Here is a 26,898-nt window from a genome sequence, read left to right on the forward strand (position 1 = left end):
TTTAAAAAAAAGTTAACATTATTATATGTATTTTGTTAGTAAACAAAATATAAATTGTTGAGTTGTTTATCAGATCGTTATCTGTGGCCTAGATAATTGTGTGTAGAGGATACCCATTGTTGGTGCTCTGCCAAAAGAATTATATTTATTTTTATCATGAAACCATTTCTTCTCTACACCTTGTAATATCTTATTTGGGTTGTTGCACTTTCAGAGAGTTAGTGAAAGATTTAGAATTGTAAAAATTACAGTTTTAATTTTGATTAGAACTTGAATGAACTGAAAATAAAATGTATGAACTTAAAAGATCCACTTTGTAGAGAATCCGGCCAAACTGCTGCGATTAATTTTTTTTTTATTTTAATTTTTAAATAATTTTAATTATTAAAATAATTTATTCATTGGATACAAGGGCGGATTCGGATCTCCAAGACTCTGTAGCCATACAGTCTTATCGTAGACCATCCTCTTGAAAGGTCTTCTAGAAGATAAAGATCCATGTCCTGCTTATTAGACGTTTTTGCTTTTATGATCACTTGATCAGATTATGCTAACAGGGTGGCCATTTCCTTCACTTCCTGACATAGTCTGCCAAGGGGTTCTCAGGTTATTCCGTACAATATGAAGAAAACAGGCTTATTTTGTTGACCCTTGTAGCTCTAGTAGGAGAAATCTTGCTTTTTAAAAAAAAGGTCTAGGTTTTTCCACTGTCTTTTTTTGTGTATGCCATATCAGGTCTCAATAGCCCAAAGCCCGATTGCGCAATTTGATGATGAGTAACAGATGCACCTACTGCAGAACCTCTCTATACACTTCTATTCTGATCTATCTTGCCTTAAGGTAACAGATCCACCTACTGCAGAACCTCTCTATACACTTCTATTCTGATCTATCCTGCCTTAAGGTAACAGATCCACCTACTGCAGAACCTCTCTATACACTTCTATTCTGATCTATCCTGCCTTAAGTAACAGATCCACCTACTGCAGAACCTCTCTATACACTTCTATTCTGATCTATCCTGCCTTAAGGTAACAGATTCACCTACTGCAGAACCTCTCTATACACTTCTATTCTGATCTATCATGCCTTAAGGTAACAGATCCACCTACTGCAGAACCTCTCTATACACTTCTATTCTGATCTATCCTGCCTTAAGTAACAGATCCACCTACTGCAGAACCTCTCTATACACTTCTATTCTGATCTATCCTGCCTTAAGGTAACAGATTCACCTACTGCAGAACCTCTCTATACACTTCTATTCTGATCTATCATGCCTTAAGGTATATCATTAAGCAAAAGACTATCAGTCTGTTTGACTCAAGAAATCCAACTGAAATGAATTGTTTATTATTGTAATAGGAGCTAGATTTTATTATTCTTTATTATTAAAACTGTTACTTTCTGAATATTTAAGTAAAATTATATAGGATAGTATTATTTCGACAACGAATTACCTCTTTAAGTGACTGTTTTCATATCGAATGTGTTGTGACAAACAAACTTCTTTTAAACAAATAAATTAATGATAAAAAAAGAAAGTGCTAAAAATAAATATTTGTACATAATGTTATACCGGCCTAGTTTACCTACCTATATACGTATATAAGACATATTTTTCATTTTGCGGGTTAAGTTTCGCAAGTATATTAATTACATGCTACGATATCAGCAAGTAGAAAATGTAGGTCAACGTTTTAGAGGCGGACCGTTGTTTGTTTTTATCGATAATTCATATTTAATTCAACAATGGTCATTATGTACACATAAATTCTAAATATATCTAATATATATAATTTGTTTTAAATGATTATGTGCATTTTAATTTTAGACGTTGCGAATTGGGTAGTTTTTTAAAATCTTTTATTTAGCAAGTTAAAACCGACTTACTTTTTTTTAAGTTGTTTACATCAATTCGCAGTGCTTTATAGATTACGAGTTTACTGTAATTCTCACTGGTTTTGGATATTCATCCATCATGAAAATGTTTTGTCATTTTGTTGGAGAAAAATTTCACTTTCACTTATATAGGTTATGTAAGATTTTTTTGTGTGTTTTATCTTCTTTTTCTGTAAGATTTTAATTTTATTTTTTACAAAAAGAAATATATTGATTAAGGAAAGAAATTAGATAATAAATTTGAATACCATTAGTGATTTGTTTATATTATTCTTACAAAAAACGGGTTTTCGTCTTTATTCTTTTTCTTTGTCAAAAAGAAATATCCCAACATTTCCTAAACGTTACAATGATTAACCTCTCTTCATCTGCGAGGCGAAAGTGATGAGGCAAAGATGTTATTAGAAGAAGAAAGAAGTTATAGTTATCTTAAATTTTGCCTTATTACAGCGCAACTGGAGGTAACGTAGAAGACCCAAACAAGGAGAGGACCAAACGGGATTCAGGATCGCATCCTTGCATTAGGGTACTCGGCTGTAATATCACCGCAACTCCTTAGATATCAGGTACGTCCGCGCAACAACCAGTTAACAATTTTTCAAGTCTTATTTGGAATCCTCTGCTGTTACTGCCAGTTTCCGTCAATAGTAACGCTCTTAATCTTGAAACGTTCTAAACGTTGCAGTACAGCTGTATGTTCTGCCTGTTTGGGCACATTCTTTTCTTCCTCAGAGGTTGTTAACAGTGCAGTGGAAATGGATTTAATTAAGCCACTCCTTCTACAATATGCATTACGCCTAATAGATAATTGACAATCAGGTTTCTGTCAAGATTATTTTATTTAGAAGAGCCCTCAAAACTAAATTAAAGAAATTTATTATTGAAAAAATTGAAGTTTTATGGTTTTTTCTACTGTTTCTATTATTTCATATTGTTGACAAATTCGTTGAATTTCCCATTCTATCGACCTTGTTTTATTTGTTTGTTTTCCATTGGATGCCTGTGAATTCCTCAAGGCTGTTAATTTTGAATATACATTATGAACACAATAAATGGGGTAACTAGTTTTGATAATTTACATATAATTGTGTATTATTTGTAATAAAACTATCCATTATGACTGTTTTATTAGAAATTAATAGTCAAAAACTGCACGAAAAAGCGTAATGTTGAAAAAATACCCATCAGACAACTTACGTAGAGAATAAATATTCAACTATACAAATGACGCAATATCAAAGTCATTGGCGCCTTGAGCGTTCTCACAGTTTACTACCGGCTTCCGGCCAATGTTCGCTCGATACCTGCAACTATGTTTATCACCATATATTAAGCTGTAGAAGGTTCTAAGAAGAAAAACATCTAAGGATAGCATGGATTTGAACCGGGGACCTCCGTATTCTGGCTTTGTCTCTGATTTAATTAATTACACATCTTTAATTTTAAAGATGTTATTCGGTGTTATGTGCTAGATTTGATGTTTGACTAGAATGACGTTAGAGCCGTCAAAGAGAAATAGATACCCTTTTGTGATTTACAGTCGAGCCTCCCATAAAGGACACTCTCACTAGCGACCACATCTATTTACGGACAGTTTTTGGATTTCCCCGTTTTACCACTATACACTTTCTACATAAAAGAACCTCCGTCTAACGGACACTCTACATAGCGACCGCGGACATTGATTTTGGAGAACGGATTAAATGTTTCACCTCCCACCAACGACCACCTTATTATTATTAAAAGTTCGTTTGTCGCGGTGATCAAAATAATTATCCTTAAGTTTCCTATATAAGCTCCATACATCTTGTACCATTTTAATCATTTTTCAATATTACTATGGACGAACAATATTATTTTTTCCGATATGTCGCTCAAACGAAAGTGGTTAACTCTAGAAGAGAAAATAAATGTGTTGGAAGATTTAGCAAAAACCAAATCGAGCCATCTTCAACTTGCCGAAAGGTTTGTTCTATTTCATAAATAGTTCATAAATTATTATTGTTATGAATAAATGTGATTATTATATAAATTATCAAATAAGTCAATATGTAGTTTTTTGGTTAATTAAGAAAATGTGCAATTTTGTACGTTTTTAAATCTATTAATAATTAACAATTTTTAAATAGATGTTTGGAAAAAACCCCATATTTTTTCATTATGAAACTTTGTACCTCCTTCTAACGGCCACCTCCAAACAGCGGCCTCTTTGCTTTCCCCCGCCAGTGTCCGTTATTAAGAGGTTCGACTGTACAATAATAATTTACTAATAACGTAATGGTTAGCGTATACTAGATTGCAACGAGGAGATTCCGGGTTCTAATCCAGCTGCTGGACCTTACAGTTTTCTCTTCCTAGAAGCTTCTTACAGTTCACTGTCCTTGGTTGTTTGTAACGAGATAACACTGTCCGGAGGCCGGCAGTGCACTGGAAAAAGCTTCAGGCGCCAACGACCTCAGATGTTGACGCGCCTTAAATAATAAGTAAATAACAAAATAAAATAATAATAGAATCCGTGATAAAAGAATCTTACAGTTATCGATATCACGCCTTAATATTAATCGATATAGTAAAATGGTGCTTCCATTCGTGGATTTTTTTTTCCTTTTTTGAAACTCAGAATTAAGTACAACATTAAGTTGGACAAAACATTTAACCCTACTTAATGTTATTTAAGGGGCAGAACCATACATAACACCGAAACGATATTTTATCGAAATAAAAATCGAACTTCCTCACTCTCCCAGAAATCGAATTTTTCTAAAAAAACTTTTCAAACTTTTTTTTTTTTGGCGCGTCAACATTTGTTTTCATAAAAGCTAGAAACTACTTCTAGTATACAGCCGAACCAAACAAAAGTTATAAATGTATAGTCAAGGTTTGCCAAATACAATCTTAAAAGGCAGGCGCTAATGACTGTGGCAGTTGATGCGCCGGACAAAATCCGGATCTGATATTACTAATAGTTTACAGGAAATCGTTTCAATCATTTTCGAGAAAATCTAAAACAAAAAGTCCTTTCTAAGTTAAGAACTTTTGGTTGATAATTGTGGACAGTAATTTTCTGTCTGCGTCTATAAGGGTACTCAAAACATTTGTAAAGTTTTGAGCTTTTTGCGGTGTTTCATTAGCTTTACGGGTGCAAATATTGAGTATAGTATCTGAGGATATCTCGCAATGTCACCACCGATGAAGTGGCTAGCCCACTTGTCCCTACGGGGCCTTAGAAATTAGCAAGAGAAGTTAAAAATGTTACATAATAGGGCACACTATATAGCTTGCACCAAGGTTATGCTGGTTTAGTATAATTATACATAAGTACCTCCATTTACCCTTGGATGGGCATTTAACTTTAATCAGATAATTCACGGTTATATTATCACGCGTCGGAAGAACTTCCTAGCCACTTCTTCATTAATAATCCTGGAGAGCTTTGCGAGCGAACTCTTTACATCTGATAGGATAAGAGACCCCCAAAGGTAGTTAATGTGGACTCAATGAATCCTCTTAGATCGCCCTTAGGCGAACTAGTCGCCACGCACATACATCACTGTTGAAAGATCCCTCTTTGGGACCTTGAGCATTAGTGTAAATTACAAAATACAATTTTCCATTTGCTAGTACGCAAAGTTTCATACAATAATTCCGTTATGGTTTCTCAGAGTAAAAGGATATGTGGGAGCTTTGTATAAAAATAAAGAAAAATATTAAAAATCCTCTCAAAATAAAGTATTTTTTTGAATAGTTGATATCCTCTTTATCACTTCAAGATAAAAATTACACGTGGAGAAATGTTCTGTCATCGGTCGCTCTCTGTCTTTAATATGTTGTCGTGACAGTCCGGTTCAGGTGTAGAGTGACGTATCGTTGTAATAACTTTTAATTTTACTGTTTACTATAAAACAGTTCAACTAGTATAATGACGTAGTTAAGGTAAAAAATACAAAATCATCACAGATGCTATAACAAGATTGATGACGACAAGCTTATAATTTCCATAAATTTGTATCATTAAGTTCTTTTGTTTTATACTTCTTCTGTTTAATTAAACTAAATGGCATAACTAAATTGCTTTGCTACAAAATGCTTGCGTCATAGAAATGCATAACAAATCTATGCTATTTAGATTTTTATTTCCTTAACAAGGTTACTTGAAGCATTAAATTCTGCAATTTAATTTTACTTCTATTTTGGCTTTCTTGAAGACTTATGATTCAAGGATTAAGGTATTTGTCTCCATTGAGATATTTTGGAGTTATTTATGGGACAATTTTTTTATTCACTATAGATTTCTTTCAAGGGTGTTTAATAGTTCCCTGGGGTTTTTTATATATCTTATTACAACTAATTGAATTCTACTTGTGGACAGATCTGGACTTGTTTTTTAAGTAGGAAATCTTTAGTTTGTGTTTATCTGTTAGTGCTGGACAATAATGGAAGTGCTACCTGATGCTCGCATCCAAAACAAGCAATCTGGTGCAGCTAAAATCTTTAAAATTACAAAATTAAATTTTTACGAGTTTCTGTGACCCGTCCATGACACCTAAATTTGATTGTGGATACTAATCTTTAGCAACTACATTGAAATAACTACAAAAATTAGCGATTACTTCACTCAGTAATTGACAACTTGCCTTTTTTTTTTTTTTAATTTAAGGGGCGTCAGCATCTTAGATCTTGGCGCCAGTAGCTTTTTTTCAGTGCTTTACCGGTTCCGGATAGTGTTCACTCATTACAGACAACACGCTGCGTTTTTCAGTGTAATCGGAATACCATTTCACCTTAAATACTGCTATATTTTTATCACAATCAAAAACAAGAACGAACCCCTTCAATGAACTTGATAACTCAAAAAATGCTTCTACTTATCCTACTGTAATTGTAATTTGTAACAGACGTAGCAAGAGAAATGTGTCCAATATTGTTTACATTTTTCTTTTAATCACGAACATATATACAAAATTTTAATTAAAATACACATTCTCTCAAAACATGTTAATATAACAATAATATTATTAAGAAAAAATAAATTGTATATATTTATAGTCATATTTTGAACAGTAAAATTTATTTTAATGTCTGTCAGTATTTTTAACACCAAAAATGGAATTTCTTCTTAGAAAAAAAAAAAGGCGCGGTATTTGTGAAAGGGAAAGTTTGCGTTGGCAGCACTGGTGCAGTGCAGGCACTGAAAGTGGGGAGAATTTCATGTTCAAAAAAGTGGGGGTATAGTATACACTTGGCGGGTAGCAGGGTGGCCGGACCTTGCTTTAGGCGTCAGTCTTACTACAAGACCTCTGTGGTGTATCATGGAGCAACCTTTGAAGCAGAAGCTCTGGTCCGCATCCATTTTCTCTGTAGCCTTATCATCAATATTTAGAGTGCAAAAACGAAAGAAGAAAATGGACAGAATTAAGGTAATTGTTAATTTTTAATTAATTTTGAATAATGCACAAAACTATATATTGTTATGTTTGTTTTAATCATGAAATTGGTGTTTTTCATATAAATAAAAATAAACAAATATTTTGGTTTTGAAAATATAAATAAATAAAAGCAACCATGCTTTTATTGCGTTGGTAACGATAACAGTTACTCGGACCATTTGGCGCTCTTATGAAGTGATAACACAGTTTATTTACAGTTTACCTGTATCTTTTTCACCTTTAGCTATGATTTAAATGTTTAATAATATGGGCATGTTTTCAGTTTCTGCACACATTTTGTAACAATTCCTTGTATAAATCATTAAAAGTAATGTTTTATCTTTTTCATTATTTACATTACACTTAGAGGTTTAATGCATTGTTTTGGTAATTTCGTTGAGTTTTAAATATAAGGTTTATCTACTAATTCGTCGAGATCTTTCAAATTTGGAACTCTCCTGATACTATTTGTTTCATTTGTAAAATTTATGTTGAATAGATTTATTATTAGAAAAGTAATTCTAAGTTAGTAAATAGTACAGATAATTATGCTTAATACTATAAAAGATATTACACTATTATTGAAACATTGAAACAAAAATTATTTAATTCATAAGTTAACCTTTGACCTTTAAACAATATTGATGCCTAGTACATTCCCATCTTCAAATAGCTTCTATAACAGAACGATACACAGCCTGGATATTTGCGATTACATTTTGGATTGTCCATACAGTTATTGTTTAACATTACTTTTATTTTTTTTTTATTTAGAATTGTTCACAATTATTGTCAGCTTATTTCTTGTAACTTAACTATCCGTTTACAAGAAAATACCGCCATTATATTTTTAGTTTTTACTGGGATACAATTAGTTATTAACGAAAGGTTTTCTGCCACATAAATGAGTGTATTTATAATTAAAAACAAAACAAAAATCAGCATTTAATTATTAAATTTAAATTTTTTCTAACTTTTGAATAAGAAATTTATTTATTTTAAGTGTTTTACAGAGAGTAAAATTTAAAAAGAAATTCCTGAAAATTAAGGATGGTTGCCAACAAGGGAATTTTTGTTTATTGTTATTTGGGAAAACCCAATAAATCGGTTTTTTACTGTTAGGTCAAGAAGGAAATGCTCTGACGTTTTGTTAACTATTGGCTAGCCAGTTGCAAGGAAGGATTGGTTGGTGGTCAGAACTCTAATATATAGAGAAATAAACCATTTCATTTGAATGATCTTATGATTTGCCGTTATTCTCATATCTTTACCTCAGTTTAATATCCTAACAAAAAACTTATTTATGTAATTCTTGTTACGTGAAAAAACTCAAAGAAATTTTTGTCTTTAAATCACGTAATTTGTTTTTGTTTTTCATCGCATGCATTATTTTTTTAGTTTAAGGTACTATTTCGCTCTTATCTTTTTAATGGGATAAACGGTGTGCAGAGTTGGGCCGATTTACTTTACTACCTTCGTTTTTATTTTTATTTTTTAAACAATAATATTTTTATCACACATTTATTATTTGTTGAGAAATATTTTTTACGAATAACAATAAATGTTGTTTAGGTAATAAAATCAATTTATCTTTCCGTCTTCCTTTAAGTCTTTTAAAAATTAAAGTCAGTTCAAGTTCATAATTAAAGAAGAGGCTGTCAGACATTAAATAAAAATTAGATTTTGTCCGCCATAATGTTGGAAGTAAATGTGAGAGACCAGTAAGAAAGCCGAAAGTAACGTAAAAACTCTTCAGCATTAATCTCGCGTTTTTTTCAGCTGTTTAAAAAATTTTGCCATTTTTTTTTATTAATTTGCTGAAATTGACTGATCAACATTTTGGCAATTTTACACATTATTATTATCTATTTATTTAATTTTTATCATTATTTTTTTCCAAAAATAGATCAATTTCCTTGGCTCTATGTGAAATTTGTATTTATTTTACTTAAAATGGGTTCTTGTAAATAACTTTGATTATATGAGCAAACAATTTGGCTGTTCAGATATGGTGTCCTGGTGGCAATTGACCGTGATGTCCCACTAAATCTGTTGTGTATAGAACGGCGGCTAGACAGTGGTGTCTAGACTGTACTGTAGTAGGGGTTGTGCACCGACCGGGGTAGCTTGGACTGCTGGAATATTAGGCTGGTGGAATAGCGAGGAAGCATCGTGCACGGTATTATGGTGGTAGTAGTGCGAGAAGCATTCCCTATACGGGACGAGGAATGGACTGTCTCAATCGCACACTCTATTCGCTCTCTTTCTCACTTAGTTTGGAATATATATATATGCTGGTGGTAGTTCTGTATCGATTTTGTTGGCTCCTAGTGTGAGTTAGTATTCTATGTCTCTCTCTCTCCCTGCTAGAGAAAGGACTAGAACTTGGAAAGAGAAAGAGGTAGTTGATGACGTCATTGTCTGCAAGCACGTGGCTGTGACGTGCTGAGCGCGTTTGTGACGTCACCACTAACAACTCCCTCTTTATACCCAGGATCGATATAGTTTATCCCTCTCACAGTTCCGCTCACGCTGTCTCGGCATTAAACCAGACGCCTACGCCCCGGCATTAATGTGGGCGTCGCCTATGCTACCTAACTGGCTGCAGCATAATTTTCCCCACTTCTAGGGTTGTAATTTTTTTTTTGTTTCACCCTTTTAAAATTCATTTAAAGTACTCCAACGCATTCGTTACTTAATAGAATGGCATAGTCTGTGATGTAATTGCAATTAACACTATTCACGCTAGCTATTATTCCTACCAAATTCTGCGTCCTCTTTGGGGTAAGTGATCACTTTATCGTAAGAGTATCTATGAAGTTGTTCAGTAAAGAAGAGCCTTTTCATTATCCATTTTTCACTACTTGCTAACATAACACTGACAACACAAAATATTAACGTTAAAAGCTCATTTTCACAGCTTTTTGAACCTAATCATTGGTTCAAATTATTAACCTAGTTCTAGAATTGTCTTCCTTCTTACTGAATAACTTCAAAAACTCTGGGCATTAGGTACTAGAATAAAGGCCACATTCTTTAAATGGACAATTTCTTCTTAAGCGTGGAATACCAGAGAGATTGTGATCTCAGTAGTTTGCATTCACCAAATGCATATGATTTTATTGCTATCTTGATTATTTATTTATTTTGCATTACGTGTCCGTCCACAAACAGACAGAAAACGAAGCCCTCTTCTCCTCCCTCTTCTACCTCTTTCTCTTTTTTTGAGATTATTCCCTCCCTCTCTACTTTTCTCTAAACATGTCATTCAAACAAATAATTCTGTCATTTTGTCTGCCATTCAAACCAAAAAAAAATGACTTTAAATTTAGTTTTTAAGTTAAGGGAAACAGTTTTACTACGTCGTAATTCAACTACTCTTACTACTTCTAATGCCACTATTTTTCAATGCGATCGTACAAACTGATATCAGATATGTTTGGTTGGAAATAACGTATGAATAATGTTCCCACGTACCCACGGATCACGCTAAGGACACACTTGCTCAGTAGGTCATACATTCCAGCGTATCATAACCGCTTCCTCTTTGGCTATAAATATAAAAAATAATAATAAAGATGGAAAGTTTATTTATTTATTTCCAACATAATTTTCTTTTGTTTTACTATTATTTAATTTTTGATTTTATTTTACTTTTTTTTTTATTTAATCTCGAATATTATTTAAAGTTTATAGGATGTTTCTATTAACTATAAATTACATATTTGAAAATAATTAAGCTTGTTATCTTGACGTTCATATCCACAAAGAGCGTTATCTTTAATACATAAAAATTGTTTATTGGCCGACAGAAACTGCTTACTACGGGATTTCTTGTTTGATTGACTATGTCCACGTGCATAAACAATGAAATATGCATGTATTTTTTTTTTTTAATAGCTCCGTACAGTACCTCTTTTTTTATAGCTTGTACTAAGACTATTAAATGGGAAATAATATAAATTGCGAGAAGACACGTGTCAATGCCATTCACTTATTAGCTTATTATGATTTATAATATTTTTATTAACTTTGTAATCTGCTTCTGTTTTATTTTTTTCATTTTCTCATAGCATACGTAAGGGGAAATATTGTGATTTTTTTCTTTTTTAATTTATAACTCTTCTAAATGTGAGGTCATTGTTTTTCTCGTTAACACTGTACATCACCTTAAGAAGCTCCTAGGTTAGAGTAAATCTGAGTCGGCAGTTTGGACGGTCCAGTGTAATTATTGAAATTTGAGCTTTATTTTTTTTCTCTCTCTCTTTCAGACCTCAAAACTGGGAATGAAATCTTGAGATTTTTTTGGGGTCGAGTATTTTGTGAATTAGAATTTCTTTAATAATTGTATCAAAGGAGAAATTAATGTGCTCATTTCATAACTTGACATCTTTTTCTAAGAAGATTTTTCTAAGAAGTATTCTATTTTAAAAATTGTGGTCCACTTTTCAAGACTTGCTCAGTAAATCTAAAATCGAAAATTGTGAAATACTTTCTGCAAAAAGTGTGTAAGAAAATGTAAAAAAAATTGTAGCCGGAAGTAAAGAGGAAAGCACAGAATTTCCGCAACTAGTTCGCTTGGAAAGTACGTTTTTTTATCGTGAAATACAAGAGTTCCTCATTTAGGAGACACAATAATTGGCCCAAAACATTTTGTTTTCAGATCAAGCGCAGTAAATTAAAATTTGTATCGCGTAATGGGGGCAAATATTTTAAGCCTAATAATAAAACGAAATAATCTCAACATTACAAACTTTCTTGCCGATCTAAAATAATAATACCTTATGTGCCCAATTCCAAGGCCATATAGATCCTTCTTTATACAACATCAGTCTGCATTAAAAAGTGTAAACAAAGTTGGATATAAAAGATAAAAATAACCTGTTTTCACAGAAAATGCCTCACGCTTTATTAATATATTGAAAGCTGTGATGCTAAAAATAGAGGCATAATTTCTTTGTTTCTGTTTATATGTTGAATTAGGCTTAGCATCATTATTATTACTGCTATAATAATGGTGTTCAGATAAATAGACGATAGTTATGAATAATAAAAGTGTTTAAATGATGCAGACCTTACATTGATTATTTCAGTGCGGAGAACATAATTTTACCCTCAGAGGGTTCCCGATATGTTCCCGTGTACACCTTTATTTGCTTCAATACGAGTACGTCTTCTGGGCGCCACGGTAGCCGAGCGGTTAGAGGCGAGACCTGCGAAGCTAATTATGTATTGTGGTACTGGGTTCGATTTCCCGGTCTTAGGCCTTGGATTTTATTTAATGGTTAATAAATTGTTATTTATTTAACAAGTGCGGAAAGTAGTACTTTTCCTCACACGAGGCAGGGTTTGCACGCACGAGCGAGCGAAACGAGGCGAGTGCAAGTGCAAAGCGCTGAGTGGGAGGAAAATACTTTACACTCGAGTTACATATTATATTTTTTCTGCAACCATTAGGGTTATTAACTAAAAAAAAAAAACTAAATAGGAATCACTAGAATCCATTTTAAATTTCTATAAGGTAACACTATAACCTTTTTAACTGTTATAATTAAAAATATCTAATTATTTATTAAAGTATTATTTTTATTTCTATATTCCTTTCAATTTTTATTTTATTTTTTAATATTCGTTTTTTAATTATTTAGTTACGTTAAATAAGCTTATTAAAGTTTTACAGAAAATATTTATGTTAATAACAAAACTTCTTATATCAAGGAAGCACAATAAAGTTTTTCCACTCACTAGTGAGGAAAGTGACACTAATGGGAATTTTTCCCCACTAGTGAGGTAAAGTTGGGCATTACACAGCTGATTTTAATTGAGTAATGAGAACTTCCCTACATGGTTGCAGAAAAAAGAAATTTACAGTAAAGTATGTTTGCTAGGCGCCTCCGTCCACGACACCCAATTGGTGGTTGGACGTTAAGCCCCACCTGAAAAAATAGGCGATAACTTTACTACTTTTTTTACTTTAAATAGATACGTAAATTAAATAACTTATTCTAGAAAATAGCGCCAACCCTTCACAAACACACTCTGCTGTTGTATTTGTACGTATTACATAAGATGTCACTTTCTCACGGTTGTTTGTTGATTCTCTCACAGAAACTAATTTTTTTTTTTTACTTTCTTCTTGTTTGTGTTCTCTTAAAAAGTAGTGTAGAAAAAAAAGTAAAACATACAACCTTGCGTAGTGAATGGAACAGAGAGGCTTGTAAACAGGTGATTGTGTGGGTATGTTAGTTGGAGAAGTGGGAGAAACAATACAAAACAGAAAGTTTATGTTTACAAACACAATGTTTACAAACAATAGACAACAACCCGTGACTGTCTTTATTTTTCTCCCACTCCCAACCTCAAAAAAAAAAAAATGGAACCATTTAATGGGTCCCCTTGTTAGGGCCACCGGAACTGGTAAAGAAATCATTACCAATTCGAGGAAGTAATCGGATTTTTGTTTATTTATTTTAAATATAAATAACTTTAGAGAGAGTGATTGATTAGGAGAGATTGAGGGCGGGGGTAGAGTATTTCACGGCGTAGTAACCCGACGGAATGGTGTCACTGCTAGGCCGCCTTGGCCTACCTTCTCCTTCAATGCGCATCCGACGGCACAGCTATTTGATCATAGTGTTTGGAGGTAGGGATACAAGAGTGTTTTTTTTTTTTTTTATTTGTAATCTTTTGCCCATATTCGACTTTGCCGTTTTGAAAGTCACCTGTCTACGAAACAATGTCGAAAGTTCCAGTTTCATGTTTCGAGGAGTTAGCGGAATGTTGCCATAATAACCTTGCGCATAAAACCGCTTAGACGGAAGTTACCCTTTATTATTGTTATTAATTTTTGTTTGTTCGTTAAGGTTATCTCGAGAATGACTCTCAATGATTTTTTTTTTGTTTAACTTGCTGTACTAATTGTATAAAAACTGTCCGGTAGGACAGTTGCATAAGGGTTGATCGTCAAAAACTGCACGAAAAAGCGTAACGTTGAAAAACACCCAACTTTGACAATTTTTTTCTCTTTTTTTATAAAAGATAAAATTCCCAAATTTTCTTTATAATTTACATATATTTACAACTTTTGTTGGAATAATTCGATTAAGGGCTCGGTGATCGATTTTTTTTTTGTAAAGCGCCTTTTCAGTAGACTAGTCACGTAATACGAGGTCTATAAATTAAGTAATGAGACTGATTTTTTTATTCAAAAAGAATTACAATTCTATATTGTCACCTTTAAAATAACTTCCTTCTGAAGCCAAACAGCGCTGGAGACGTTTCTTCCACTCCTCATAGCAGTGCTCGAACTCCGATACTGGAATAGCCTTCAGCTGGTCGGTTACAGCCGTTAGAATGTTTTCAACTGTCCCAAAATGAGTTCCCTTGAGGTGAGGTGATTTTTCAACTTCAGGAAGAGCAAAAAGTCACAAGGACTCAAGTCAGGCGAATAAGGAGGCTGAGGAGCCACAGGAATTATTTTTACTGGCCAAAAACTCGTTTATTGAAATTCATCAAGAACAAGTGGGTGTTCCATCACGATAATGCTCCTTGTCACACAGCAATTTCAATAAACGAGTTTTTGGCCAGTAAAAATAATTCCTGTGGCTCCTCAGTCTCCTTATTCGCCTGACTTGAGTCCTTGTGACTTTTTGCTCTTCCTGAAGTTGAAAAATCACCTCAAGGGAACTCAGTTTGGGACAGTCGAAAACATTGAAACGGTTGTAACCAACCAGCTGAAGGCTATTCCAGTATCGGAGTTCGAGCACTGCTATGAGGAGTGAAAGAAACGTCTCCAGCGCTGTGTGGCTTCAGAAGGAAGTTATTTTGAAGGTGACAATATAGAATTGTAATTCTTTTTGAATAAAAGTTTTTTAAAAAATCAGTCTCATTACTACTGACCTTGTATTATAAATTTCTCCTATTAACTAAATTAAATAAAATACAAGACTTAGAGACCGGGAATCGAACCCGGTACCACAAAATACTTCTTTTAGCTTAGCGGGCCTCGCCTCTAACCGCTCGGCTATAGTGGCATTTGTGATAGAAAGGACCAAAACTTCGACAAGGGGATTTCATACTTCACCTGCATTAATTATTAAAAAAAAAAAATCAAATGAAACTCCTCTTTTTCACTCTTTAAAAAAAAAGAAAGAAATTTCCCTTTACCTGGTTGTTTAGTCCGCTGGACTGAAAGTACATCAAAACACTAGTTTTCGTTCTACACTTTATCCAATCACTCGTAGCCAAATCAGTTTTCTGCGCACAGTAGTGCAGTACCATTTATATGCAAATGATTTAGAATTTAGTAAATGGAATTTTGAATAATCTTAGCAATCTTTGCTGCAAAATTCTGGGTTTTAGAAGATGGTGGGATAATTTGGAGTTTAATTTGTTAATTATTGGTACACCTGTAAAGTGTAAAGAGCAGGTAGTTTTTATGAGAAGGAAAGTGTAAATATAAAAATGAAGCCAATAAGGAAATCGAGGTGTTTGTTGTTTACATAGTTATGATATTGGAGAAGATTTACCATTCTTCAGAGAAAGCTGTAGTGTTGTGGAATGGTGGAGGGATGGAAATAAATATTGTGAAAGAGTTTTTAGATTGCGCCTGGAGAGTGAGAGAGCATGGTGAGGCTGTGGCAAGGCTGTTGGAACGCCGTCACAACATGACCTGAATACCTGAGACTGTCAGTGGAGGTGGTTGTTGTGGAAGTGAGTGGCAAGCCGCCCGTTATATTACCCTCCCTCCTGGAGCATGCACCACCTCCATGTGTAGAGGCTGTGGCGGCGGCAAAGCAACAACAATAAACAACCATCCTGTACCAGACCACTTCCTCTTCTTAGTACACTCTCTCTAACAACAACAACAACAACAAACTCTCACACAATATCCATTCTCCGCTTAGTGGACACACACACACATACACCTGGAGTAAACGAACGGTATGTGAAGAAGAGGTTATTGTCTCTTGGTACAGTGTTGTTTATACTTACTGCGTCTTGGCTGGGCTTTCACCTCGGCCTCTCCAGCGGATGGACTCAGCTGCCTCTAGATACCACTTCCTCCTTTCCTTAATTAGCGCCGAGCTGGGTGGTCCCAGTCGCCGCTCTACTAGTTTCTTTCTTCTCTTTCCTATTCAATATTTATTCGAATTGAAATTGCATTTAACAGTTACCTATAGATTATTTTACCTTAGTTTTTTAACCAGTTTTATTAACCTCAGTCTTTTAAGTACATTATTCGTACAAATTCCAACAGTTTAAATCGTGGAATTGATATGAATAAATATCAGCCAGGATATTATTATGCAATATTTCTCAAATTTCAGCTGAATGAATTTTCTTCATGACCGCTAGTTTTGCCCTCCATAGATAGATGTTCCTTTGACATTTTAAACAGGTGTCCTGAACCATATTGGAATGACATTTTGAAAATAATCTTAAGGTCACTAACCCCTAGGATATGCTAAATCAATTTTCCTAGAAAGAGATTTTATTAAAAAAAAAAAAAATCATTGGCTAGACCAGAGGTTCCCAATCTTTTGCGGTTTGCGGTTCCCTAAATAATAGGATTTTTTCTAAATTTTTGACTTTCTTGAAAAATTGGAAAACTTTCCTTTTCAAAAGCGGTTACCCATTTAACAGCGAAAAATTAAGAACAGATACTATTTTCCTTGGGATAATATAAAATATATAATTTCTACTGTTTTCGGTAATATCCATATCGAGACGGGACAACCACCATGTGGTTAGGTTAGTTGGAAAATAAATTAAACACGAATTTTAAATTCACAAACAATTTATTGAACGTCCATTGATGATTAACATTACTAAAATTATTAATGGAATGGATGGGCTTGATGTTCACTACACAACTTCTCAAATCTCGGAGAAGTTGCAAAATTCTTGGAATTTTGTGAAGCGTACACGATTGTTTGCGCAGAAGTTCGAGAATTGAAAATTCCAAAAAAATTGTCGAATTGTTTAATTGAATATTTCGCGGCGCCCCGGGGAGCCGTGGCGCACACTTTGGGAATCACTGGGCTATACTACGAGGGTCGTTTGAAAAGTCCGTGCAAAAATAAAAACTACTTAATTTTTTGGGGTAAACCTTTTTTATTTTTCAACATAGTCTCCTTTTAGGCTTATACACTTCGTCCAACGCTGCTCTAGTTTGTTGATCCCTTCCGAATAATAGGATTTGTCCAAGTCTGAAAAATAGCCATTCGTTTCTGCAATCACCTCCTCGTTTGAATAAAATCTTTTCCCGCCAGCCATTTCTTCATATTGGGGAAGAAATAGTAGTCCGAGGGAGCCAAGTCTGGAGAATAGGGGGGATGTGAAACGAGTTGGAACCCTATGTCCATTAATTTTGCGACCACAACTGCGGAGGTGTGAGCTGGTGCGTTGTCGTGATGGAAAAGGACTTTTTTGTGGGCCAATCGTGGGCGTTTTCCTTGCAGCTCGGTTTTCAAACGGTCCAATAACGATGAATAATATGCACCTGTAATAGTTTTACCCTTTTCCAGATAGTCGATGAGGATTATTCCTTGCGAATCCCAAAAGACAGTCGCCATAATCTTTTTTGGCGCAGATTCCCCCTTGGTAAATACCAATAGATAAACACCAAGAAAAAGACAACAAATATAAACAAAAATGGAAAAGAAATGATAAAAACAAAAGTAGCTAGAACGAAATTTGTTTTAGAAGAGAAAGAATGGTTTTAGGGGGCTACCTAGGGAGGGGGCAGCCACCTTGTTGTTGTTATTGTTGTGAACGAGATGGCGACCAAAACATCGCAAGGGGGACAAGGTCGTTGACCGGCTAAACTCATTCACCCTCTAGAGTTGTTTTAGCCGAGGGTTGTTCCGTGTACAGATGCAATTCAAGGATAGTGTCTGTATTCCCTTATATACTACTACAACCAACATTAATATTAGATGGTATTATTATTAACATTAAAGTTTCAAATTGTTTTGTTTTTGTCAAAAATAACCTGCAATCGAAGAGAGTGGAAGATTTAGTTGTTATTTCCCCTTCTTAAGAGAATTAAGGATTACATAATTCTATTTATTGTAAACATGACAAGAGTCTATCCCGGCCTTTACTTAGAACTCATACGGATAAAAATAGAATTGTAGAGAAGTTTTCGTAATGCTTGTACCGCAGGCGAGCCCATCCCCTCCTAATTCTCATCTATTTCTATCTCTTTCTCGCTGTAAGTTTGAGGTATTACGTGGCTGTTATTCCCCACCATACAAAAAAACTATGTCTAAGGCCCGCGCTGTCCTGTTTACCTCATAACACCTCGTCGTCATACTTTTTTTTACTATATACTAGTCTTCTAAATGTGCATATTATTTAAAGTGTTTACTTCATCATTACACTTTGGGTATCTCCCATTATAAAAATATTTTTTATGAACAATTTTGAAATTCCTTGATTCCTTTTCATTCCTTAATTAAAACAACTCAGTTCTGTTTACTTGATATTCGCTGCCTCTTCTTTGGGGGTTTTCTTCCATATATTTTGTTTTTCCTTGTGGAAATTACATTGAATATTTTTTTTTGAAATTGAGTTTTCCCTAGTACGATTCTAAGGACGATAAAAGATTTTTATTGCTCGGCAATAAAGAGAAGAAAGAATCAGAGAAAGGAAACTTTAAAACCATCCACAATAAGTATCGTCTAGGATTTCAGTGTTTGATTTTATCTTTTAAGTTATTTAAACAGATTTTATTTTAAGAGCAACTTAAATATATTATGGAAATTTATAAATTTTATTGTTAAATTTTTAAGATTAAATAACTATTCCCTATTTTTTAATGGATTCAGATGCCACGGAAGCTAAGCGGTTAGAGGCGAGACTCGTAAAGCTATGATATATTATGGTATTGGGTTCGATTCCCTCTCAAAGCCTTGGAGTTTATGTAATTTTTTGATGTGAGAACTTTAAAGAGCAAAGTACGCTTTCTAGCCGCCTCTGTCCACGATACATAATTTGGTAGAATGAATTCTAAAAAGCAATTTTCAAATAATTTTTGGGATCTAAAACATTTATTGACCTTATGCATACTAAGGATCAATTTAATCCCAGTTATAGAAATATTGGGATCTTGTCAAAGTTCTATATCCTAATTTCACTTACATATTTTAAGGTTATACCGATAAAGGCTTTTTTTTTATCAATCGATATGTATTTGTACATGAGTAAGCTACCTCAAAATCTGTCTTTGTTTTACGCATTTTTTTTTTAACCAATTGTGCTGAACTCCTTAATCTAGAATTAAATATTGTGAGGGGGCACTTTACTTCCCTCTAAGTACTTGAAATACTATATAGTTCTTACTGTCTTTACCATCTCGCAAGTTTTTGTTGGATAACCAAAGAGTACTAATCGCTTCTAACTGTATCAAGGTAAGAGAATTCTATCGACTCTTGGGAGTGGTTCAGAACAATTCATATATAAATATACTTACAGAACTCATTTATTTTAGGTGAATGTTATTAGGCTCATTGCTGTAACAAATACGAACATCTTGATTTAATTTAGATTAAAATGAATAAAACAGTCGATCTCTGTATCTTAAATTTCATTCATTCTGCAGACAACATGACAATAACCTACTTTATATAAAATTACTATCCTATTTAAAGATCTAGTAAATAAACTGTGCTACTAACAAAAATATTAACAGGCGTTACTTATAAATTTAGAAACTAGAGTTCTGGGACAATGAAAGATTGCCAGCTTAAACTAATTCACTAATTAGTTGTAATAACTGCTTGAAACTTGTTTGTACTCGTAATTATTGATGGTTTGTATAATGGAGGATGCGGCCCGCACATTAAATATCATATTGTTAGTGTCCAATATTATTGGAATATTGGGGGTAGTTATTTCTTTAAACCATCAGCAAGCTTTAAAGAAAGTTAGACAAAACAAAATATATAGTTAGGTTATTGTTATATAACACCTGCTTCGGCAGGTGTATTTAGAAAATAGGACCTATTTTGGGTCTGACCCTATTTCTCTTATTATTTTTCAGAACTAGTCACCAAAAAGTGATGTAAAATAAATAATCTCCACCTTCACAAAAAGAAGAAAACCCAACTTGATGTTGAGTATTCAGTAAAATATGATAAAAAAAAAATAGAAAAACGCCCAAGTTGACAGTAAGAACACCTGTCACATATTTCTAATAAGAAATTAGTATCAGTTTTTGGGGCTAGTAAAAAGATGATGGCGACTAGTTGAGATTAGTCTAGCAGTGGCAGAGAGAGACAGCTGCTCACCGTCATGATGATCGCAGCTGCTGTTTAGTCTCGGTTTGTCTATGCCCCACCACCCTCCTCTGGTGGCCACAAAAGGTGCCCAGTCCCCGACGTCGTTGCCTCCACTAACCCCATCACTTCCAATCTTAGTACATAGCCAACAAGCAATACCAGATTTCACTTGATGACTAATCCTTGTATATAAAAACAAACCTCTAACTGTGTGTTTGGGTCACCTAATTTGGGCAAAAATCGTTTTATATCTTAATATATTTGAATGTTTTAACGAGTACTATAATCAGGTCAAGAGATATAGTGTTACTTTATGGTAAATTTGTTGAAATCACTCTTGTGTTGTTTACATATCTAGCGAGCTAGAATGCCTAATTTGTTATTACATTTTATCGTACTAGAATTTTGTTTTCCCCTATTGTTCAGTTTATAAAACCAAATTGCTTTGTAAATAATGGGCAAAAACCGCCATGCTATTTTCACTGACAGATTACAATTTAATGCTATTCAAATACATAGGTCAATCGTACATGTTACTTATACAAACACCTTACATGTTGATAAAGTTTGTCCAGTATTCGATTGTTTCATTGTAATCTATTTGGCAAAGAGGAACGCCCCATCTATATTGTTGCTATTCATTTTTGCTATCAGTTTTACCCTTTGAATTTACCTTTATCTTATTAAAGCCACTTTTCAGATCGCACTATAATAATAATTACTTGTGGATGATAATTATATTTCGTTTTTTGAATCAACTCTATGGAATCAAATTGGTTTAAACATTTTGGTATTATATTATTCTACAGTAATCGATCTATTTAAAAAAAAAAAAAAAACGACCTGCAATCTCTAAACGAAATTAGACGTATAAAACAATGCAGGTAATTGTGTATAACCAAGATTATCTAAAATGTAATTTATTGTGATAAACAATTTATTCAGTGATTATTTTTAATGACCTAAAAATACATTTCAATTAAATTTGTTAAATTATTGCCATTTATTGGTTATTATGAAAATAACCTACCTTTTTTTCATTCCTTTTCATTGGCTTAAAAACGTTTTTCCCTAAGTTATTCCTAAATGAATATCACTTTAATAATAATAATAATTTATTTATAAAACTTTACATATGTACACAAAATTTTTTGTTTTTTTTATCGTTTTCGATAGGTAATATGGTAGTTGTATTTATTATAGTAGAATTCACGTCAATGAAAGAACAATACATATTTACTACACTAATTCACTTTTAATTAAGGAGGAAATTACTGTTACTTTTTTGCGTAATTATATTGAGATTTATTTGTCATAAATATCTATGTAGCCAACGTCCAGGGTGTTTTGTATCTTCTAGTGTTATTTAAGGTGGGAATTGAGTTTGTCCAGATATTTACAAATACTCTCAACGTAATGTAACCTGTCAATAAAAAAAAAGAAGCAGTGATCTAATTTAATATCTAAATTATCTGAGTTTAGGCGTTTTTACTGACTTGTGGGTTGCTAGAGATTGTTATATATTGGCCTTTATGTCTACTTCAAGCTTTGGTTGCTTGAATAAACAAACACATTTGACAGAAAGGTGGATAATATTGCATACACACAAAAAATATATTGTCATACTGTCATATTGAACATTCATGACATCCTACGTAGTTAGGTGAGTGTGAACTAGTTTCTACTTATTTCATAATTTTTTTTTGTTGGAGATAGATGAACACGTTCGCTTTCACTTCGGGTCTGCAGATCAGCCTTGTCAATCACTATACTATTCTGTCTTACTTTATCAAATGCTTATTGCTGCAGAAAAAAAGGTATTCTTCCCTCTCTTTTTGAAAGATCACTAAGCTTTCCGACTTCTCATGAACGTGATTACTACCAAATTATCTGTATTCGTGTGATAATTAAAGATTCAGACCTCAGTACGAGGTAAAAGCTCTTGCGTCCCTAGTTGACTGGGCAACACTGTAAGAAGCTCCTAGGAAGAGAAAATCTAAGGGTGAGCAGTTGGATTCGAACCCGGGACCTCCGCGTAGGAATCCAATACGCTAACCTCACAGCTAATCCCTTCCCTTGGGCTGTTAATATTGTTTTGTTTCTTTGCAACAAGTGAAAATCAATTTGTGTATAATATTATTTAAACACAAGTAAAAACCTCGAAACAGTAACCAAACTATAAAGAAAACGGAACTCTTATTTAAACTTCTCAATAACACATCCATAATTAACTACAATAATGTTATGCCTTTAGTTTTCTTAAGTGTCATTTTTGTTAAGGCAAGGTTAGTTTAATATATTAGTGTGGGTAGAATAATTTATGAAGTCGGCCTCTTTGTAATTATAATGTACTTCTGTTGTGTACTAAGTACTTGATGATTTTTTTTGTTAATTTTTTTTTTTTGTTTGTTTTTAATTTTAATAAATCATTATTTTTGGGTACCACTGTCTGAGTGGGGATTATGGCTGTACGAATAAAATTAGGTCAGTGTTAGAGTTTACTCTTGGTGTTTGTGGTATAGTCTTTAAGGCTGTGCCTATTTTATGACTGGTACAGACTAATACAGAAAAACAGGTGCTCTAAAATAAATGCAGTGTCTATTAGCCGTGATTTCTTTGTTTTGATTTTGTTAGATTGAGTTTTCATTAGCTCTTTGAATAAATCTTTTGGATAAAAATCAAAACCAAATCTTGTTCTTAAAAAAACCATGCATCTTTTGAGCCGAATAAATTATTATAATATGAATTACAAGGCTAAAAATTGCCTGAAATGCACTGCCGACACTAGTCTTTTTTTACGATGTTGATGTCGATGATGAAATCCAAAGATCCAATTTCAAGAGAATCTTATTTATTCGATTCCTTGAAACTCCTTCAATAGTTTCTGCCACATCTTGGTACTACCAGGGAAAGCTAGTTTGAAAATTCCTATACAACTTTAGCCCCAATATTATGCTATTAAATAGTTGGGCAAATACCTAGCATACAGTAAATATTAAGTTACTGAATTAAGTGCATTGTTTGCCTCTAATTTAATGGAGATTAGTTGAATATGAGTATTTATTAGAGAAGGGATAGGAGGACAGCAAGAGTAGAGCTTATTATGGAAGTAAGGCCTCCTGTGGCGACCTACAAGAGAAAGAGGTAGAGAGCTATGTAGGACACGGTTACGCCACTGACTGCGCTACCTCCCTCACTACCTCTGTTTTTATTCCATAAGGGGCTACAGTGTAGTGTCTGCACGTTGGAGGAGGGCACCTAGACTCTCCTGGCAGGGAAAGTGGGCTAAGTTCGCAATAAATTGTTCATTTGACCTCAGTTGGTTAACAAAGGTTGTATTTGCGCGCTCAAGTTATGCAAGTTGTTTTTTAACTCTCCCCGCTGCCGCTGTCGTTGTCTCTTTATTATTTTTTTTATTCCTTTTTTTCCCAACCAAGAGAAAGTGGTACCAATTATTCCAACAACAAACATTGTCTGTATGAGCATCACAGTTCGTACAATTCATTCATTGATTCAAACAGTACATACTTTAAGCATGATAAAGTTCTCAATAAAACGGTTAGTTTCGTTTAAGTGTAGCAATCGTACAGATCGGGTTTTGTTATTATTATCATTATTATTATTATTATTATTTTTTTTTTTATGATTTAAGGCGCGTCAACATCTAAGGTTATTGGCGCCCGGAGCTTTTTTCAGCGCACTGCCGGCCTCCGGACAGTGTTCTCTCGCTACAGGCAACCGGACAGTGAGCTGTAAGAAGCTCCTAGGAAGAAAAAATCTAAGGGTCAGCAGCTGGATTCGAACCCGGGACCTCCGCGTGGGAGTCCAGTATGCTAACCTCATAGCTAATCCCTTCCCTTATTATTATTATTATTAGTAGTAGTAGTAGTATTTAGATTTACCGGTAATGTCACTTTTCAGGCCATTGAGTCTGTAAAAGTGATTTTTTACAAATTAATGTGTTGTGGACGGCATAACTTAAGATGAATATTGCTGCAAAAAAAATTACAGTTATAAAGAAGGGTTTGCCCTTTATTTTAAAGGAAATTTGGAAATTTTATCTTTTATATAAAAAGTGAAAAAAATTGTCAAAGTTGGGTGTTTTTCAACGTTACGCTTTTTCGTGCAGTTTTTGACGTTCAACCCTCATACAACTGTCCTATTATGTATGAGTGTTTTAATTATGAATTTATTTAGTTGTTTTGATTCTCTTTCCGGTCGCTTTGGAATATTCTTCTAAAATTAAAAAAATTTCTGTAAATAACTATTATTCTTTACACTCATTATATTCCAACTGTTTGTAAAAATAATTGGAAATAACAAATCTAATCTCTTTTCTTTTTGGCACTTACATAGGTTGTAAATTACGTATGTGCGTGTCTTTTTTAGAAGTAGTAAAAATCAGCAGTAAACAGACATCAATTTTTCAATGTCTACTTTTCAATATTCTTTGAAAACTTATTTTGTATTTTTGTCTATTCACGTGGAACACTCGTCTTTTGTTTTTTTTTTAATTTTTTATTTCTACTATTTCTGAATGAACGATTTAAGGAAATTACCGGTCTCCATGGAGGAGCTTCCTCTCTAGTCCTTTTTAAAAGAAAGGAAAAGAAGATTGCGTAATCACATTTGATCGACCTCGCTTTGAAAATATTGCGCGTTGATTTTTGAATGAAAATTGATTTCATTTGGTTGCTTTAAGAAAAAAAATAATAATAATTAACTGAATGAATTTCAAATAAGTTCAGTTTAAATAAACCAAGCTAGTTTTTTATTTATTAATATTTAAATAATTATAGAAAAAATTGTTTGTCATTGTTTTGTTAGAATTTCCTTGATTGATGCAACATTTTGGCGTTGTAGCAACTGGTGACGTAATTTTTCGCTTTATTGCATCTCCTAAGTAAGTTTTAAACTATTAATTTGAAGAAAAAAAGGAAATAGTTCGATGGTTTTAAGCCTAGTTTTTCATTTAGGGCCCCAGGAGTCTAGAGTTTGCTGTTTTTCAGTTTATAATTGATTTGAACCATACATAAAAGCTGAAAGACAGGCTTAGCAACTGAAAATGGGATTTAGGCCAATATTTTTGAAATTTCCAAGTCTTAAGTGCGATTTCAAAGTTATGGCTTTTATTAATTTTTTGCTCAAGTTTATAATCCAAAGATGATGTCATTATTTAATTATTTAATTCGTTTAATAATCAATCAGTACTTCTAAATTATGTAAGTGTTATTATGTAATAATAATTGATCATTATGATCGTTAAAAAAATCATATATGTCCATTACTGTGACATATTTTTATGTTCCTTGTTTTATCATTTTTATAAAAAAAAAAAAAACGATAAAGTAATGGACTAAATCAACAGCTGTAAGATTTTTTTTTAAAGTAAGGTGGCGCCAAAATTTCAAAGCTATTACATTCTTAGTAAACAACAAAAAACAGAAAATTCCGCTAAGTAATAATAATTCGATAAAACAAAATAAATACTCTTTATGAAGAAGATATGGGAGCCATGAGTGTGTAGTGTGAAGTCATCTTGGTATGTTTGTCGTTGTGTTAGTGTTGAGGCGCCAGCTTTATTGTATACAATGAATGATTTCTTGGTAAAATGGTTGAACAACTGAACAGTATTATTTATATAGAGAAAGAATGAGTGGAGGGGACAGCAAGAGAGAGTCCAAATAGAGAACCTATTGAACAATGTGTTGACTTTTTGTTGGTATTTTTATAGTTAAGCTCTTAATACAATAATTTATATCGTGTAAACATTGCATCAGAAACGCTGGCTGACGAGAGACAATTTACTCGCTCTCTTTTTAACAACAAACGCTATAATATATTTAAACAATGTTCTATTATCATATTTCGTACAAACGATACATCTTTTTATATGATTCACTCTTCTGAATCAGATCTTTCTCGCATCTCTCTTCTTGTTTTACATTCGGCTTAATAAATCCAGATAATGATAATATATATTTTTGTAATAATTTGTTTACTTTTTGTTAAAGTAAGCTTGGTTTAGAGCAAATTTGTTTTAGGTCTGCGGTGCAGAATAGTTGTTCTTATTCGTCGTAGGTAAATAAATAAAAAGGGAGAACTGCAATAAACATGTGTGCAATGGCGGAATAATTTTTCTAGTTACTATTTACTGGATTAATCATTGATAAATGGCAATAATGTTATTTATAAAATAGTTTAATTTTATTTTTTAATAATTCACCTGACTGGTAGAGATCCTAGAGCAGTGATGGCAAACCTTTTTGAGACGTGGGTCAAAT

The 26,898-nt window shown here is 33.3% G+C and overlaps 1 protein-coding gene across 4 annotated transcripts in view; it reads left to right on the plus strand.

The window, feature by feature from the left end:
* The window catches only part of Pdk1 (Phosphoinositide-dependent kinase 1), a 120,744-nt gene that overhangs the window by 63,885 nt on the left and 29,961 nt on the right, over positions 1–26,898 (plus strand). The window contains exon 2 of one of the 4 annotated variants that reach the window (XM_074143035.1): positions 2,353–2,468. The exons of 2 other annotated variants lie outside the window; for them this stretch is intronic. Coding sequence is in view for 1 of the 2 variants with exons in the window: in XM_074143010.1 (XP_073999111.1) it covers positions 7,212–7,319 (108 nt within the window). In the remaining variant the exon portion in view is untranslated. Of the gene's footprint in view, positions 1–2,352; positions 2,469–7,137; positions 7,320–26,898 lie in introns of those variants that run through there. One more of the 4 variants, XM_074143010.1, reaches the window with a different exon arrangement.

Source organism: Rhodnius prolixus, unplaced genomic scaffold (genome assembly GCF_049639745.1).
Source record: "Rhodnius prolixus isolate KJV_2025 unplaced genomic scaffold, Rpr scaffold_1, whole genome shotgun sequence".
NCBI classification, from domain to species: Eukaryota; Metazoa; Arthropoda; class Insecta; order Hemiptera; family Reduviidae; genus Rhodnius; species Rhodnius prolixus.